Here is a 15,595-nt window from a genome sequence, read left to right as displayed (position 1 = left end):
GAGGTAACCAGTAGTGTTCGAAAAGTTATAGTAGAATAACGTTTTTTAAAAATTGACTCTATATATAAGATAGTGAAAACTTATGACTGTAATAAAAATGATGTTATATTGACTTATGAACATAACTATCAAATTGCTGAGGAAGTCTCAAATAGAGACGAAACGTTCAACGGATAAATATAGTGTTCATCTTAATTAAACCCGTCCAAAAAACAACCTCCCTAAGAGTAAACTTAGTAATAATATTAAAATATAATTTTTTGTAAATAATTTAAATTATAATTTTAAAATAATATTTATAAAAGATATTTATACACAATACATTAGATTAACCCTTTCGCTACTACGAGCGACTATAGTCGCTCTCCATGTGATGCCACTGAAATACTACGAGCGACTATAGTCGCCCTCGCTAAAGATGTCGCGTAATTGTATTTATGATAGACGCTTACGGTTGCTATGCACAGAGTATCTCCCTCTGGACATGCCGCGCGAGTCTTTCGTTTTGCATTATTTGTTTTTTACAGGCTTCAATAATAAACCAAATGCCTCGATCATCAGTATATTACGACACCGACTTAAATGGTCTGTGCGAATTACGTTAGTGCTTACTGCAGAAATATAATAAATTTAAGTTTTCTTCCGAAAACATATTAAAAGGGATATTGATACGGGAAATACGCACCCAAAATTGTAAAAGATTTTGGCAAATCATATCCAGCACGTCTGAATACGAAGATCGGCGATCATATATTGATCATATATATGATATTGGCGATAGGTTGCGTGCACCGTGCACTGTTTCGGTGTAGCGCACCGTACTGCGGGAGTACCGCGGCGGAGATCCGCTCCGTAGCGAAAGGGTTAAAGAAAAAGAAATCCATTATTTTATTTTGGGTCAAATATGCACCGATTTGTTTTATAATAATGCCTCTCTCATAGAAGTCCCGGTTCCCTGTTAGCGAAAAACTCGACTAAACGATTTTCACAATCTTCTCTTGATTCCAATTTCGTATCACTGAAGAAGTAAAAAGATGGTAATCGCTTAGGTACTATGTCAAGACTATAAGGTGGATAGACCAAATACACAGCAAAACCTTCCTGATCGTTAGTCTTGGGTTATTATGATATATATAAGAGATATACGTCACTGCTGCCATTTAGCAAAAAAATAATGGATTTCTTTTTCTTTAACCCTTTCGCTACTACGGGCGACTATAGTCGCTCTCCATGTGATGCYGCTGAGATACTACGAGCGACTATAGTCGCTCCCGCTAAAGATGTCGCGTAATTGTATATATGATAAGCGCCTGCGGTAGCTATGCACAGAGTATCTCACTCTGGACATGCCGCGCGAGTCTTTCGTTTTGCATTATTTGTTATTTACTCTGTTTTGAATCAAGTTTTTTCGTCGAAAGCACCAGCCAAGAACGCAGGTTACAATAAGGCGTTGAGACGACCGCTGCGATTGGTTGCGTGAACCGTGCACTGTTTCGGTGGAGCACGCCGTACTGCGGGAATACTGCGTCGGAGATCCGCTCCGTAGCGAAAGGGTTAATACTTCTATCCCTTTTGCATCCTGCCTTAAGATATTTTCCATTCTTTCTCCATTCCTCGTTTCTTCACACTCCTTCAGTACATGTACAAGGTGGTCCTCCTCTCCAACTTTGCATACTCTACATTTTTTATCCTCTTCCTCTTTCCAATACTCCCTGCTTTTGTACTCATTTCCATACCTGAACCTCGCTATTATTTTCTTATCTCTAGCTGACATATCCTTTTTCAGATACTCCGGGCTCCTCCTCTGCCTTAATCTTCTTGTATATTGCATTGTACCTTCAGTTCTCTATCTTTTCAATTCTCCTTTCTCTATCTTTCCTTTCCTTGCTCAACAGTATCTTCTCTCTCACCTCTTCTTTAAAAAGCATGCCTCTCATATACCTAGTCTCCCCTACTTTCTCCCACCGTAATACTTCTATTCTCTTTATAGATTCCTTCCTTATTTTCTCTCTTTCTCTGTCTCTATCTCTTCTTTTTATACATTCCTTCACCAGTTTTATATTTGAATCCCTAATTTTCTCTTCAAATTTTAACGCTCTTCTTAACCTTTTTATTCTCATCCTTTCATATTTGTGTGCATTCTTCCTCAACTATATAATTTGGCGTGTTACTATCTAATCCTAAAACCATCTTCCATCTTCTCATCTTCCTCCCATCCCCATATCTCCGCTCCAAACAACAAAGCTACACATTCCACTAGCGCTGTGAATAATTTCCTTCTTCTCTCGTAACTTTTCTTAAATATTCTTTCCCCTATACTCCACGCATTTTTCATTGCCACTACTGGCTTTTCTCTTCCTCTCCTTCATGTGCCTGTCATTTTTTCCATTCTTCTGTAATATATACTTTAGATATCTTATCTCATCTACTTTCTCTAACTCTTTGTCTCCCCATTTCCATCTTCTCACTTCTCCTCTTCTCTTTTCAAATACCAAAATTTTTGTTTCTTCTTCACTTAATGTCATTTTCTTAGATTTCAGGTACTTTTTAAACCTCAACATTCCCCTCAACTCCTCTTCTCTATCCGCTATTAACACAATATCATCTGCGTAAGCTATACTCCATACTTTCTCGTTCCCGATTCTGCATTTGCCCTTTTTACATCTCTTCCTCCAGGTCCGCCAGATATATGTTGAATAGGGTTGGGCTCAAAGGACATCCTTGCCTCACTTCTTTTTCTGTCCAAAACTCCTCTGTTTCTACATCTCCCACTTTAATTATATTTCTTGTTTCCTTATAAATACCCATAATCCTATTCCTTAACTTTACATCCACCCCCATCTCCATTATCCTTTCCTTTAGAACTCCTCTATCATCTCGATCGAATGCTTCCTTGAGATCTATGAAACACGCGAATATTTTCCCCTTTGGTTTGCTTAGTTTTTCGTCTACTATCGTCTCTTGACAATTGTCTTCAAAAATAGAGTTTGGAGAAAAACGCGTTTAAAGTTTAGAGTGACGATAAAAGAACCATTTAAGAATAGAACTTCCCAAGGTTCTATCTCTTAAACTATTACTCCTCCTATCGACTTAAAAATTTTAAACACTATTTTAGACAAGTTGTACAATTTAATAAGATAAAAAAAAAAAAAATTGATTTTTAGAAAATCATAGACACATGCAATCCCTTAACACGTTGAGCGCCACGCGTTTTTCTAAAGCAATCCCGTTCAGGCCACGCGCGCCGCTTTTTTTTTTTTTTAGAGTTCTCATGTTACACGCTGTCAGCCATCGATGGTTGACGCGGCCTGAACGGAAAGTCCAATGTCAGTCACCGATGGCTGACGCGGCCTGAACGGAAAGTCCAGTGTCACGTGGCGCTCAACGTGTTAAATAAGCATTCGTAAAGGAATTGGACGGTGAGTCCTGGATAGCTCAATGGATAAAAAGCAGTCGCCCGGAAAAAAAAGATCCGTGGTTCGAGTCCTGTGGTCCAGTCAATCCAGCGGCTCAATTTTTTTCATGAAAATTACGAAATACATGAGACTCAAACATTATAAAATATTACATGTTACCTTTATCTCTAAAGTTCAGCGTCTTTTTTCTTTAAGCAGACATACATTTTTCTTTTTATTTATAATATTCAAAACACAATACATTTACACTTCGTTAAGTCTTACCTCCGTTAAATTTGAACACTCAACAAAATTGCTTCAATCTAGACTAGTGTTCATTAGTCTAAATCTTCACTGTTAAGATGCCCTCCTCTATTACGGTGCTCTATTTATTATAATTAAATATAAAAATTCCGTTATAGAAGTTGTTTAAATTATTTGTGTCTATTCAAAAATTAACGGTGTTATTGTTCGTTATACGATATATTTCACTAATGTGTCTTTTATGCCAATTTTCTTCTAAATCTAAAATCGTTGCTGCATCGAATTTAAAATTGTGTCCTGTTTTGAAATGATGCTCAGCTAACGCGGTGGTATTAGTTTTATTAACATTAATAGGTTTACAATCATTTCTATGTTGATCTAATCTTTTTTAAATTTTTGTTTCGGTTGTCCTACATAACACTTATCACATTCACATGGTATTTTATATACTAAGTTCGGCTGGTCAAATTTATCCACCTTATTTTTTAATTTTGTGTAAATAGAATTTATTTTTACTAAATTATAAAAAAACCAATTTAATATTCGTGTTTTTAAAACATTTACTTATCTTATTTTTTAATGGTTTAATGTACGGAAACTCAATGCATTTTTTATTTTGTTGATTTAGATATTTCACATTATTTTTTTATTTATGTTATTTTTTAGAAAAGTCTCGATTATTCTCCTATTTTCTATATGGAACTGTTTACTATTTAATGTTAAAGCTCTAAATAGTAAAAAAAAAAAAAGCTCTAAGTAGTAAAGTAAACTACTCTAAATAGTAGTGTTTTATGGTCCCAATTTTTTGACTTATAGGATGGTTCGAGTTATAATTTATACATCTCTCTGAGCTTAACAAGTTTGCTAATACTGGACTTGCTGGATTTCCCATGCTAGAACCATTGAGTTGTTGGGGTAAAATGATCCGTTGAATTGGAAGTAACTTGATTCAAAACAAAATTGTATTATTTCCAGCAAGATGTTTTTTGGGATCGTTATAGAGTTTGAGAGTTCATCCCAGTCTTCATTTATCGTTTTAATTACCAGTTTTTTCGGGATGTTAGTGAACAAAGAGATTACATCTAATGACACTAATCTGTATTCTTCTGGTAGTGTTATTTTTTGTATGAATTCTGCAAACTCGAAAGAATTCTTAACCGAAAAAACAAATTTGTTTGTCATCGCTGAGGTTAATTTCTGATGTAAAAATTTAGCTAATTTGTAGCACAGTGAACGGATGCAGCTCACGACTGGTCTCAAATTTCAAATTGGCTGCAGTTGTAACTCGAAGACAAATCATCCAATCGCTTTGATTTTTTTACTACTTATTTTATATATGTTTTTCTTTACAATAACCCTCCAGTTTTTTGATTTTATAAAAAAATGTAATTTTGGCGGGCCAAAAATCATCTAATTTTTTAGCAAAATTCGATTTGATAAAAAAACAGACCGATCTAAACGTTTACGCACCGACAAATTTGCAATAATATCCGAAATATGGAATCAATTTATACACAATAGCCAATGCTGTTATAAACCTTACGAAAATATTTCAATAGACGAACAACTATTTCCTAATAAAGTCCGTTACAAATTCCCCCAATATATGCCAAACGAGCCGCAAAAATTTGCCATAAAGTTTTGGTTGGCAGTAGATGTTCAATCTAAATATCTTCTAAATGGGTTCCCTTAGTTAGGGAAGGATGAATAGCGACCTTTAACACCTTCGTGCGAATTTGTCGTTTTAAAGTTAGTCGAACCATATCTTCATCAAGGAAGAAATATAACAGTGGATAATTTTTTCACTAGTATTCCTCTAGCCGAAAAATTAGTTGCAAAAAGAACCAGTTAAGTTGGAACTATTCGAGTCAACAAGAGAGAACTTCCAATGCAAGCAAAAATCAAAAAAGATAAAATGAAGTTGTATTCATCAAAACATTATAAGTAAAATTATATATAAAAGTAAGCTATATCTAAAGGTACTGTTATTAAGTACTAAACATACGTTTATAAAACTAAAAGACAATAAAAAATATACTTCGAAAATAATAACATATTACAATGAGACAAAGTTTGGAGTCGATGTAATAGACCAAATGGCGCACAAATATACCACCAAAGCAGCATCTTAGTGATTCAACATTTTAGATTTAGCGGCAATAAACGCATGGATCTTATACAAAGAATGTACTGAATCAAAATTATCCAGAAAGGAATTTCTATTTCAGTTGGCCAAAGAACTTGCAGAAGATGAAAAGAAAATTTACAAGAACATAGATTATAACAAAACGTCACCTAGTACTTCGCAAGAACGCAAGACTTGCCAAATTGGATTTTGTAAAAGAAACAGGAGCATTAACACCTGTAAAAAATACGAGAAGATTGTTTGTGGAAAGTGCACAAACAAAATTGAATATTTGTGTAAAAGATGCGCGGAATGAATGTAGAATATTGAAGTAACGGTACTTAATTATTATTGAATAATAACAATTTTTCATAAATATATATCCCATACTTTCATTTTTGTATTTCTAGTGTTTAATTATATTGCTTTCTAAGTGGTTGTTTTTCTCTAAGTATATGTATTCGTTCATGCATCAAATTGACGCGTGTTCGTAGAGATAGGTATATAAGAAATGATCGTAAACCTAGTGTTTCTCTTTCACTACACTACTTTAACCACCCGTACGGTTAATAGCAATTGATAATATACTTTCTATAACGAACTTTTATAAATTAAATACGTTATCACGTTCTCTTGGTCTTAAATACCGTCATAGAGGCGCGCCAAGTTTAAAGAGAATATATTTTTCTTTACATGCATAAATAGCAATGAGATTATTTTGAATAAAATATTTTTTATCATTTTCAAACAACAGACTTGTAATTTTTACAAAAAAAATTTCGGTCTCATACTTCTACACCTGGTAGTCCGGGATCTGGCACCAAGCGATTATCATGTTTTCCTTGCATTGCAAAACTTCCTTAGTGATAAGAAATTGGCATCAAAAGAAGACTGTGAAAATCGATTACCAGAGTTGAGTTGGTATGGTATACCCCATATATATGTTATAGGGAATATAGGACTGAGGGAGAAACAATATCTTGAATTCAAAGGAAATTCAATGCTCAAGTTACAGAGAAAATATGAAAATAGTCAAAATTTAGTTGGATAAAAGTACATATAAGACGTTGAGTTTATTATTCATTTTCACGATTCCTATTGGTAGATTTTTACTATCAAAAGAGATTATAGTAGAATTTTGATTTTTGTACATAATTCGTTCCAGAAATGTGTTCTATACCGAATGGATGGTCTAGGTTTGCTTTCTTCTTTTTTATTTAAATAATTTAAAAATAAATCAACATTTTTTTCAAATATTATCAAACTAAATGCAAATAATTATTTTGTTATCTATAAACTGTTAATCAATATAATACTTTAATTATGATTAAAATTTAATTTTTAAACAATACAATAATTTCATATACACACACACACAACTTTAATAGTAATAAATAATAATCATAATTATTCTTATTATTAAAAAATTTCATGCAAATTTTTTTTTATTCATAAATTTTAATTACTTTTTTTAACGATAAGAGTAATTATAATTATTATTTATTATTATTAAAGTTGTGTGTGTGTGTACATAAAATTATTGAATTGTATAAAAATTAAATTTTATTTGTAATTCGAGTACCATATGAATTAACAATTATTTTATATATACATATATAAGAAAAATTTGCTTTATATTTAAATTAATAATATTTGTAAATTGTTGACTTTTTAAAAATTACTTAACACTTTACAGACCGGCTGCTCAGCCACAGATACTCTGAAACGACCGCTGTTTTTCGGCCTACACTAACGCACGGGAGTATCTGTGAGTTTTATATGCTCAGAGAAAATTTTCCGCTTTCTGTTATTACAGGATAGCATAATTAAATTTAATAAAATGTTGATAACAACAATGCAACAAAAGCGATTGTTCGGTAAGCGTTGGTAAAAAAAGCCGATTAATAGGCGATCGGTCAGTAAAGTGTTAAAAAAAAAAAAAAAGAAGATATAATATACAGATGTAGGATCGAATCCTCATCAACCTATACCAACCGAGAACCGATTGATAAACAAAGACACTACGACTTAAGGTATTGAGCGCCAGTCGGTAAATAATTGAACTTTCTAGAATATAAACAAAGCGAAATTTTGAAAGCTATCTAAATTAAACTTTTGTTCATCGCCGATATAAACACATTTGGGACCGGTCACGAGTTAACTCGTGTTATGAAAAAAAAAAAAAAAAAGAATATATATATTCTTTTCTCTTTAAGAAATATTAAGAGTTGTGAATAATAAATAAAATTTATTAAAATTTATTTATATTGTTTTACTTCCACATCCGCTTTCAAAACAATAGCCAGCCACATGAGGTAAATTTTCAGAAAAGTTGCCGGGTCCCCAATGTGTTAATTCTTTTCACTTTTGTTTCTCCTACGAACGTGCTCACTACTAAACTTCAAACGTGCTTTTTTATGAGCTGCAGTTACACAGGACCGTTTGCTTCAATTTTCTTGGCTTTTTTAGTAAAATATGAAGCACGTTTCTTAAATTCGTATGCACGCCACTTTCTTCAATAATTTATCTCGCGTTACTCATTTAAAATTTGATGCAACTCATACAATTGCAAGTTTCTCTTGTTCAGTTACGGCACGAAATCTTCCATTTCTTTCTGGATTTTTCTTACTGGACTAATTTATTTAACACATTATTATATACTGCACAACAGCTTCTTTTTGTTCGTTATACTGATATCACTTCTGAATCACTTATGCGTTTTTTACTAATCCAATATCTATTAACACAAATAGTGAGAATGAATATTAAACTTGATATCTTATACTTTCATCCAACCAAATTTTGATTATTTTCACATTTTTCTCTGCAACTTCAGCACCGTATTTCCTTTGTACTCAAGATTTTGTATTGATATTCTGGAAGTTGTAGAGATATATATAGAGCATATAAAATGAATTTTTTGTTCTCTTCCGAATAAGTAAAGAAAAAAGTAAAAGTAAAGTAAATAAAGAGAAATGTAGGAAGTGAATAGAAGGGGAAAAAAAAGGGCATAGATGCGAGAACAATTTATGAGAATAATCATAGAGTTTCAATAGAATATGCTAAAAAGAATTTAAGAATTAGAAGAAAGACTAAAAGGGCAAGGAAAAGAAGAAAAAAAAAAAAGAATAATATAGTAATAAGAAGAATGAAGTGGAAGGAAAAGAAAGTTAAGAAGAAAGCAAAAGAATTTATAAAAGAAAATTTGTACTTAAACGTAAAGGTGTTGGAAACACACGTGAGAGTGAAAGAGAAGAAGAAGCTTAGTAATAGCTAAGATAAAAAAAATTAAGAAGCAAAGAGAGAAATCGGAAGAAATAAAAAATAAAATAGTACAATGATTTAACAAAAGAGAGAGGAGAAAAATATAGAAAATTATATGTAAAAAAAAAAATGAATAAGTTGGAAAAAATGTAAAAAAGATTAGGAAGAAAAAAAGGATACAAAACAAAATTCTTAGTAGAATAGAAGAGAAAAGAAAGATGGAGGCAACAGAAGAAAAGAAGAAAGAAAAATGAGGATATCAATTTTTTTTTATATAGTAGAAGTGTAGAAAGCAATATGTTACTGAGTAGTAAGATATAAGCTCGGAAGATATATTCCTAAAGTCTGTAAAAAATTATTATGTTTAAAGTAATTCTATTTACTGAACCAACAGGTTGTAAATTAAAATATTTTCTTTAAATATTATTTTTCATTATATAGCTCATCGGAGAAAATGATAATAATTTATTCTCGAGCAGAAAATATAAGCTGTAAACTAAACTATTTTATTGTTTCATAATGAAACCAAGAACAATAATAGTTTATTCTTGAGCAAAAAGTATAAGCTGTAAATTAGAATAAATGTTTATTTTTCATTGTATAGTTCATCCAAAAATGATAATAATTCTTCTTCAGCAAAAAGCATAGACTGTTAAAAGAATCGTCACTAGTAACTACGTCAAACAAAATGGCTGACAGAGAGACAACGTTGGATATAAAAAAAAAAAAAAAAACCATCTTCGACTGTCGTCGCAAACACATTTTAAGTAATTAACAAATCAATGTACAAATTTTGTCAATTTTACGATTATTAAGAAAAATAATATTTATATAATTTACCTTGTTTGATTGCTATAGCCTGTGGTATACATTTCTAATCTTCTAGAAAGCAACGGTTTTCTATATGCAACGTACAATTATCCTTTCGACTATTAAATCGATGTCAACTCTTGTTAGAAGTTCTATAAAATCGAGAAAAAATTACCTTATAACTAGATTTTAGTAATAATTTATAAAGATAATTAATAAATAATTATTTAAGGAAAATAATGATAGAGATAAAGAAAGGAAAAATTAGATATTTTTCCTAATAAGATAATTTTAAATCCGGTACGTACCTTTTCCAACCCGGCAAGCAGATGAACAATGGCTGACAGAACTTGGAAGACGGAAACTACTATCAAAGAACATTTCCGATCAACGCACGTCACAACTGCTACTACGCATTTACGCAATTTTGATTGGTTGGTTTACAGTGAGTCTACCATTTTAAATTGGTTAGCCAATGAGCGGACGAGAAAACAGATCGATCGATGAGTGGTAACCCTAGGAAAGCTATATCTGACATGCGCATTAATAGTGGGACTATTTTGCGACGGTATTCCTACGCCTTCATTGCTTTTACAAGTAACGTCAACGTATATATGTGGATTGGAGCATATTTTTTTTTTGTGAAACTAATTCGATGTTGGAAGTTCTTTTGTTTCATTTTTTTTTTAATTCGTAGTCATCATCGTTCATGTGCGGACAAGTGAATAAAAAAATGAGTATTTCGGATACAGTGAGAGTATTAACAGATGCTTGCGAACAATTTCGACACGATCTTCAAATAATTACCGATCAAACGGAAAAACAAAAACTAGTTCTACGCCATATAAAAACATTTGCTAATGCTGAAGCTTGTATAAAGGACTTCCAAAAAGGTTATCTTATTTTTTATACAAATTTTTTGTATTGTTATATTTGAAATAGTTATTTGATATTGGTATATTATAATATATCAAGGTGTGACATTAAAATAAAAGGTTTTTGTTATTATACATTCTTCTATTAATATTTTTACTAACGTACTTACATACTAACGTTATAATAACGTAAACCTTTGGCGCTGTAACACCTAGAAGATAAATGTTCTTAATGATCTCAATATTATTCAAATTATATTTTTTATTGTTTAAAATTTTTATAATCGAATTGCAAAATAATAATTCGTAAATAACTTTAAAGTAAAATATATGTATATTGCAGATATATCTTAAACGATTAACATATTTCAATTATGTGTTTTCATTGTTTACACTTTTTATAATTAAATATGAAAAACAAAATAAACGTTATAAAAATTATTTGTAAATAATTCTAGAGTAGAATATATGTATTATAGACATTAATATGCTAATTTTATTTATGTCTAAAAAACTATTTAAACTGTACCAATACCCTCATAATTATTTTCCTTTTATTCAATATTATGTAGAAATTGAGATTCAGTATATGTCATAAACACGCATGGCCTTTTATCGATTGAATCATAGGTCTGAACACATTGATTCTTCTCTTACAATGTCTTCATCATTCATCGATGATACTTTGGATGGATATAAGAAAAATGATGAGAGGGACGAATCGGTGATAGTGACAAAGAAAAAGCAGCTGGATTTAAAGAAAATTCCTTTAGAAGATGAAAAGAAACAACAGTTCTTCAAACTTCTTCAACTCGAGAAGAAATTGGACACAGAATATAACAACTTGAAAACTTCGAGAGATAAATATCCTTCTATGAAGCAAACTACGAACCTTTTGCACGAATACAATGATATGAAGGATGCGACTCAAGTTGTATTTGGTGCCGTTGCTGAAATTAATAATATCACAGTTACAAGTTTACATAAAGATTACGGTTTACCTACTAACGATAGCTGAAAGTCTTATTGATCCAACGATTAACTTTATCTTAAAATAATGTTAATAACTATGTTCGTTGTTAAGATGCACTACTGTGATATATATATTTTGTATAATAAAAATCTTATTTAATCATGGATACTATTTAAAAAATCTGTCTATTACTTTTAAATGTGGTCACATATGATATGTGTACACACAGTGAAGTAATTTCTTTAAATGTTAGGCTTGGAATGGTTCAATGTCTCCGAGAATCTCTCTATGAAGCAACACCTCCATGGCAAAATAGTTATATTAGACTTTTTTACTTATTGCTGTATCAACTGTATGCATATTCTACCTGATTTGGAAGCGTTAGAAAAAAAGTTCTCTATAGAGCGTGGTTTAGTTGTGGTTAGTAAATATTTACTAATATTAAATGAACCGCTCATGGGCCAAAGCGATTAATTCTGCTTTTAGAATTTATTTAAATTTTATTATTAAACCATTTGAGTGATGCTGAATTTTTTATTTTTAAAACAAATTTCCTTAATAATAAATGATATGACAATGTTTATTACTTATCAATTTTCTTTACTTTTTGCTTCATAGAGTTAATCGATTTGGAGTATGAGTAGCTTAAATATTAAAGTTTAAAAGTTACTTTTTTACATGTTATTTTTTACAATAGAAAATAATAACACTAAACATACCAACAATTTTTCTATATCTTTTATATTACAATGATTCAAATGATAAATCAAATTAAATACAGATAATAGAAAATTTAAGACTGGTTTAAATAATCAATAAAACAATGTTTTTGTATATAATAATAAAACATTATTATTTATAATTGTTATAAAGTCAAATGGGGAAAGGCAATAACATTGAGAGCAGAATTTTAATTCAAAATTTAGAATTGAACATTTGACTAGTATGGTACATTTAGTGTTAATAACATAGTTTTAATAATATAAATCACAAATTGTACAGTTTATAAGAACATGAACATATGTTTAGTATTGTTCCTTTAGATTGGTGTTCATAGTGCAAAATTTTCTAATGAGCGTGATTCAGCAAAAATAAGGTCAGCTGTGCAAAGGTATAACATAATGCATCCTGTTGTTAATGATTCAACACTTTCGATGTGGGAAGCTATTGGAGTGATGTGCTGGCCAACAATGATAATGTTAGGTATGCATAAATACTTGATCAAAATTTGAAATATGTGAAAATTTGTTATATGTACAATATATTTGAATTAATGGGAATTTCAGGTCCAAGAGGACAACCATTAATGGTTACATTAGGCGAAGGTCATAGAGAAGAATTATTTTTATATACAAAAGTTGCACTTGATTATTTTACATCAATAAATGAAATATCTAATCATGCTCTTCCTATAGCACCGGCTATACATTTGTTACCAGCTTCAACTGATCTTTTACGATTTCCTGGCAAAGTAGAAATGTATTCTTCTGAAACAGGAGAAAAATTAATTGTATCGGATACTGGCAACAATAGAATTTTAATTGCAGATATTAATGGAAATATAGAGCACGTTATAGGTGGATACGATGCGGGCTATAAAGATGGTAGTTTTAACAAAGCCAAGTTTAATGCACCCCAAGGTACTTGTGTACTGAAAGAAATGATATATGTTGCTGACAATGAAAATCATGCTATTCGAAGGGTAATTTTAATACAAATTTTTCAACAATTTCTATTAACATGTTAATATCCGTTATCTATAGACAGGTTTTAGACTTTCCATTTGGACTGAACGGTTACCAATGATTGATATTCTTTCATATTTCTTCGAATGATAGATTAGCGTGTCATAAATGGAAAGATAAACAAAAGATACTTGGCATTTAACACGTTAAATTTGTGCAATTTTATAAATTTGTTATGATACTTTTTACAATGAATGTTACATATTTATTTTAGATTGATCTGAAAAAGCAAACTGTGACTACTGTGGCAGGTACAGGAAAACAAGGTCATGATTATATAGGAGGTAAATTTGGAACAGATCAAGAACTTTCTTCTCCTTGGGACGTGGCAATATACTATCATAATAGTGACAAAGTTACTGTACCGATTTTATTGATCGCAATCGCAGGCACACATCAAATTTGGGCACTCTTTTTAGAAGATACTATTTGGTGGAAAAATAAGTAAAATAAGTTTAACATTTTACACTTTAAGAATAAAATATTGATTTTATACAATTATCTTACTTTTTATATTAGATATTTTATTATTTAACAGATCATATCAAGCTGGTATGTGTGCAGCTATTGTTGGAAATGGTCGAGAAGGGAATCGTAATAATTCGTATCCACATGCAGCAACATTGGCTCAACCTTCTGGAATCACAATTGCTCAAGAATATAATGCTGTATATTTTGCTGATAGTGAAAGTAGCAGTATCAGAGAGGTTCATTTAAAAGATGGAAAAGTTTCTACATTGTGTGGTGCTGATAAAAATCCACAGGTTAAATATATAACATGAAGCAGTGAGAATGTTAAGTTTTTAACATATAATTCTTAATAACAATCGTATGAATTCCTTTAGAATTTACATGACTTTGGAGATATGGATGGCACTCGTCATACTGCAAAACTTCAACATCCTTTAGGAATAATATGGAATTCTATTCAACAAGAAACTTATATAGCAGATACTTACAATCACAAAATTAAAAAAGTAGATCCCACAGGAAATTGTAAAACACTATATGGTGCTGGGAAGCCAAATAAATCATTCATTGTAAGAGATAATTTTAATTAAAGCATTAATAATTTGTTTCTACAGAAACATATTTAACTGGAAATATAATCTTTTAGTTCAACGAACCAAGTGGACTTGCGATAAATAATAGCGCTGATACTTTATACGTAGCGGATACAAATAATCATTCTATTAAAGAAATCAATTTAAAAAATAATACTATTTCGTCCGTGAGTATAAAATATATTTGTTAATGGATTAATCAACATTATTTATGATCTTTTATTCATAATTTAATGTTTATTTATATTTTTAGATTTCCTTTGTTCTTCCAACCAAAGATAATGATAAGGATAACTTTGATGAAGTGTATTCTTTTAATACGATCATTGATACAAATGGAGGTGAACTTACAATCACATTTGATTTCATATTTGAAGATGATTTGAAATTGAATTCTGAAGCTCCTCAGAAATGGTCGTTGTCGTTACCAAAAGATACTTGGTTAGCCAAATCTTTACGTGGCTCGCTTGCAATACCAACGTCAATTCAAATTCCTAAGGGTTCTGAAAGTAATGATATACGCTTATTCTTAGATATAATAACTTGTAATGTTAATGAATGTATACCAAAAAAAATATTGGTAGTATTTAAAGTGGAGCAAAAAATTGACGGACCTCGGACTGTCGCAGAACATAAAAAGATTGTAATAAAAAAATAACAGAAAAGATCAATTAGTTGAAATTTGAAGAAAATTTTACTATTTGTAATAGGGCAGGGTGTCTGAGGTTTTTTGTACACACGTTGTCAGCGTATTTTACGCTAAAAAATAAAACCAAAATGTTTTATAAACATAAATCATTTGAAACTTTATTAAAAAGTTATAAAAAATTGTACAAATATTTAAATGTACTGTCCAAAATATTGCCCATCTACGCGAATACAAGTTTAACACTGCTGCAGTATACTGTTTCTGACATGAGGAGTTTCGAATGACTTACGTTTATAGATATTTTGGCCTTATTTTTGAATGTAGAATATGAAAAAACCTCAGATACTCTGTATAATATTGTTATTACTAAAAAAAAAAAAAATCGCATAAATACGCATGCCAAATCTTTTAATTGAACTAATTTTGCAGTG

The 15,595-nt window shown here is 30.7% G+C and overlaps 2 protein-coding genes across 2 annotated transcripts in view; one reads left to right on the top strand and one right to left on the bottom strand.

The window, feature by feature from the left end:
- LOC106790273 (DEAD-box ATP-dependent RNA helicase 20-like) overlaps positions 1–10,251 on the bottom strand; it is a 21,752-nt gene extending 11,501 nt beyond the window's left edge. The window contains exons 1-2 of the mRNA XM_014755047.1: positions 10,167–10,251; positions 9,889–10,010 (exon numbers count right to left, since the gene is read on the bottom strand). Coding sequence (XP_014610533.1) covers positions 9,889–9,920 — 32 coding nt within the window. The 5' untranslated portion in view covers positions 9,921–10,010; positions 10,167–10,251. The remainder of the gene's footprint in view (positions 1–9,888; positions 10,011–10,166) is intronic.
- Positions 10,252–10,448: 197 nt separating this feature from the next.
- On the top strand, positions 10,449–15,535 carry LOC106790283 (NHL repeat-containing protein 2). Its single transcript, XM_014755060.1, has 9 exons — positions 10,449–10,751; positions 11,960–12,126; positions 12,750–12,909; positions 12,993–13,408; positions 13,666–13,895; positions 13,990–14,215; positions 14,297–14,491; positions 14,569–14,682; positions 14,769–15,535. The coding sequence occupies exons 1-9, from the start codon at positions 10,568–10,570 to the stop codon at positions 15,171–15,173; spliced, it is 2,097 nt and encodes a 698-aa protein (XP_014610546.1). The 5' UTR covers positions 10,449–10,567; the 3' UTR covers positions 15,174–15,535.
- Positions 15,536–15,595: the final 60 nt, after the last annotated feature.

Source organism: Polistes canadensis, unplaced genomic scaffold (assembly GCF_001313835.1).
Source record: "Polistes canadensis isolate GaletaPanama2010 unplaced genomic scaffold, ASM131383v1 scaffold_228, whole genome shotgun sequence".
Classification (NCBI taxonomy): Eukaryota; Metazoa; Arthropoda; class Insecta; order Hymenoptera; family Vespidae; genus Polistes; species Polistes canadensis.
This window is presented reverse-complemented; position numbering and strand designations above follow the sequence as displayed.

Bases quoted from the DNA above. Each gene is read 5' to 3' on its own strand.
- LOC106790283 (XM_014755060.1), top strand. From the start codon at position 10,568: ATGTGCGGACAAGTGAATAAAAAAATGAGTATTTCGGATACAGTGAGA. The intron at 12,127-12,749 runs GTTAGTAAATAT...TTGTTCCTTTAG, and splicing joins TAGAGCGTGGTTTAGTTGTG to ATTGGTGTTCATAGTGCAAA. The intron at 13,896-13,989 runs GTAAAATAAGTT...ATTATTTAACAG, and splicing joins ACTATTTGGTGGAAAAATAA to ATCATATCAAGCTGGTATGT.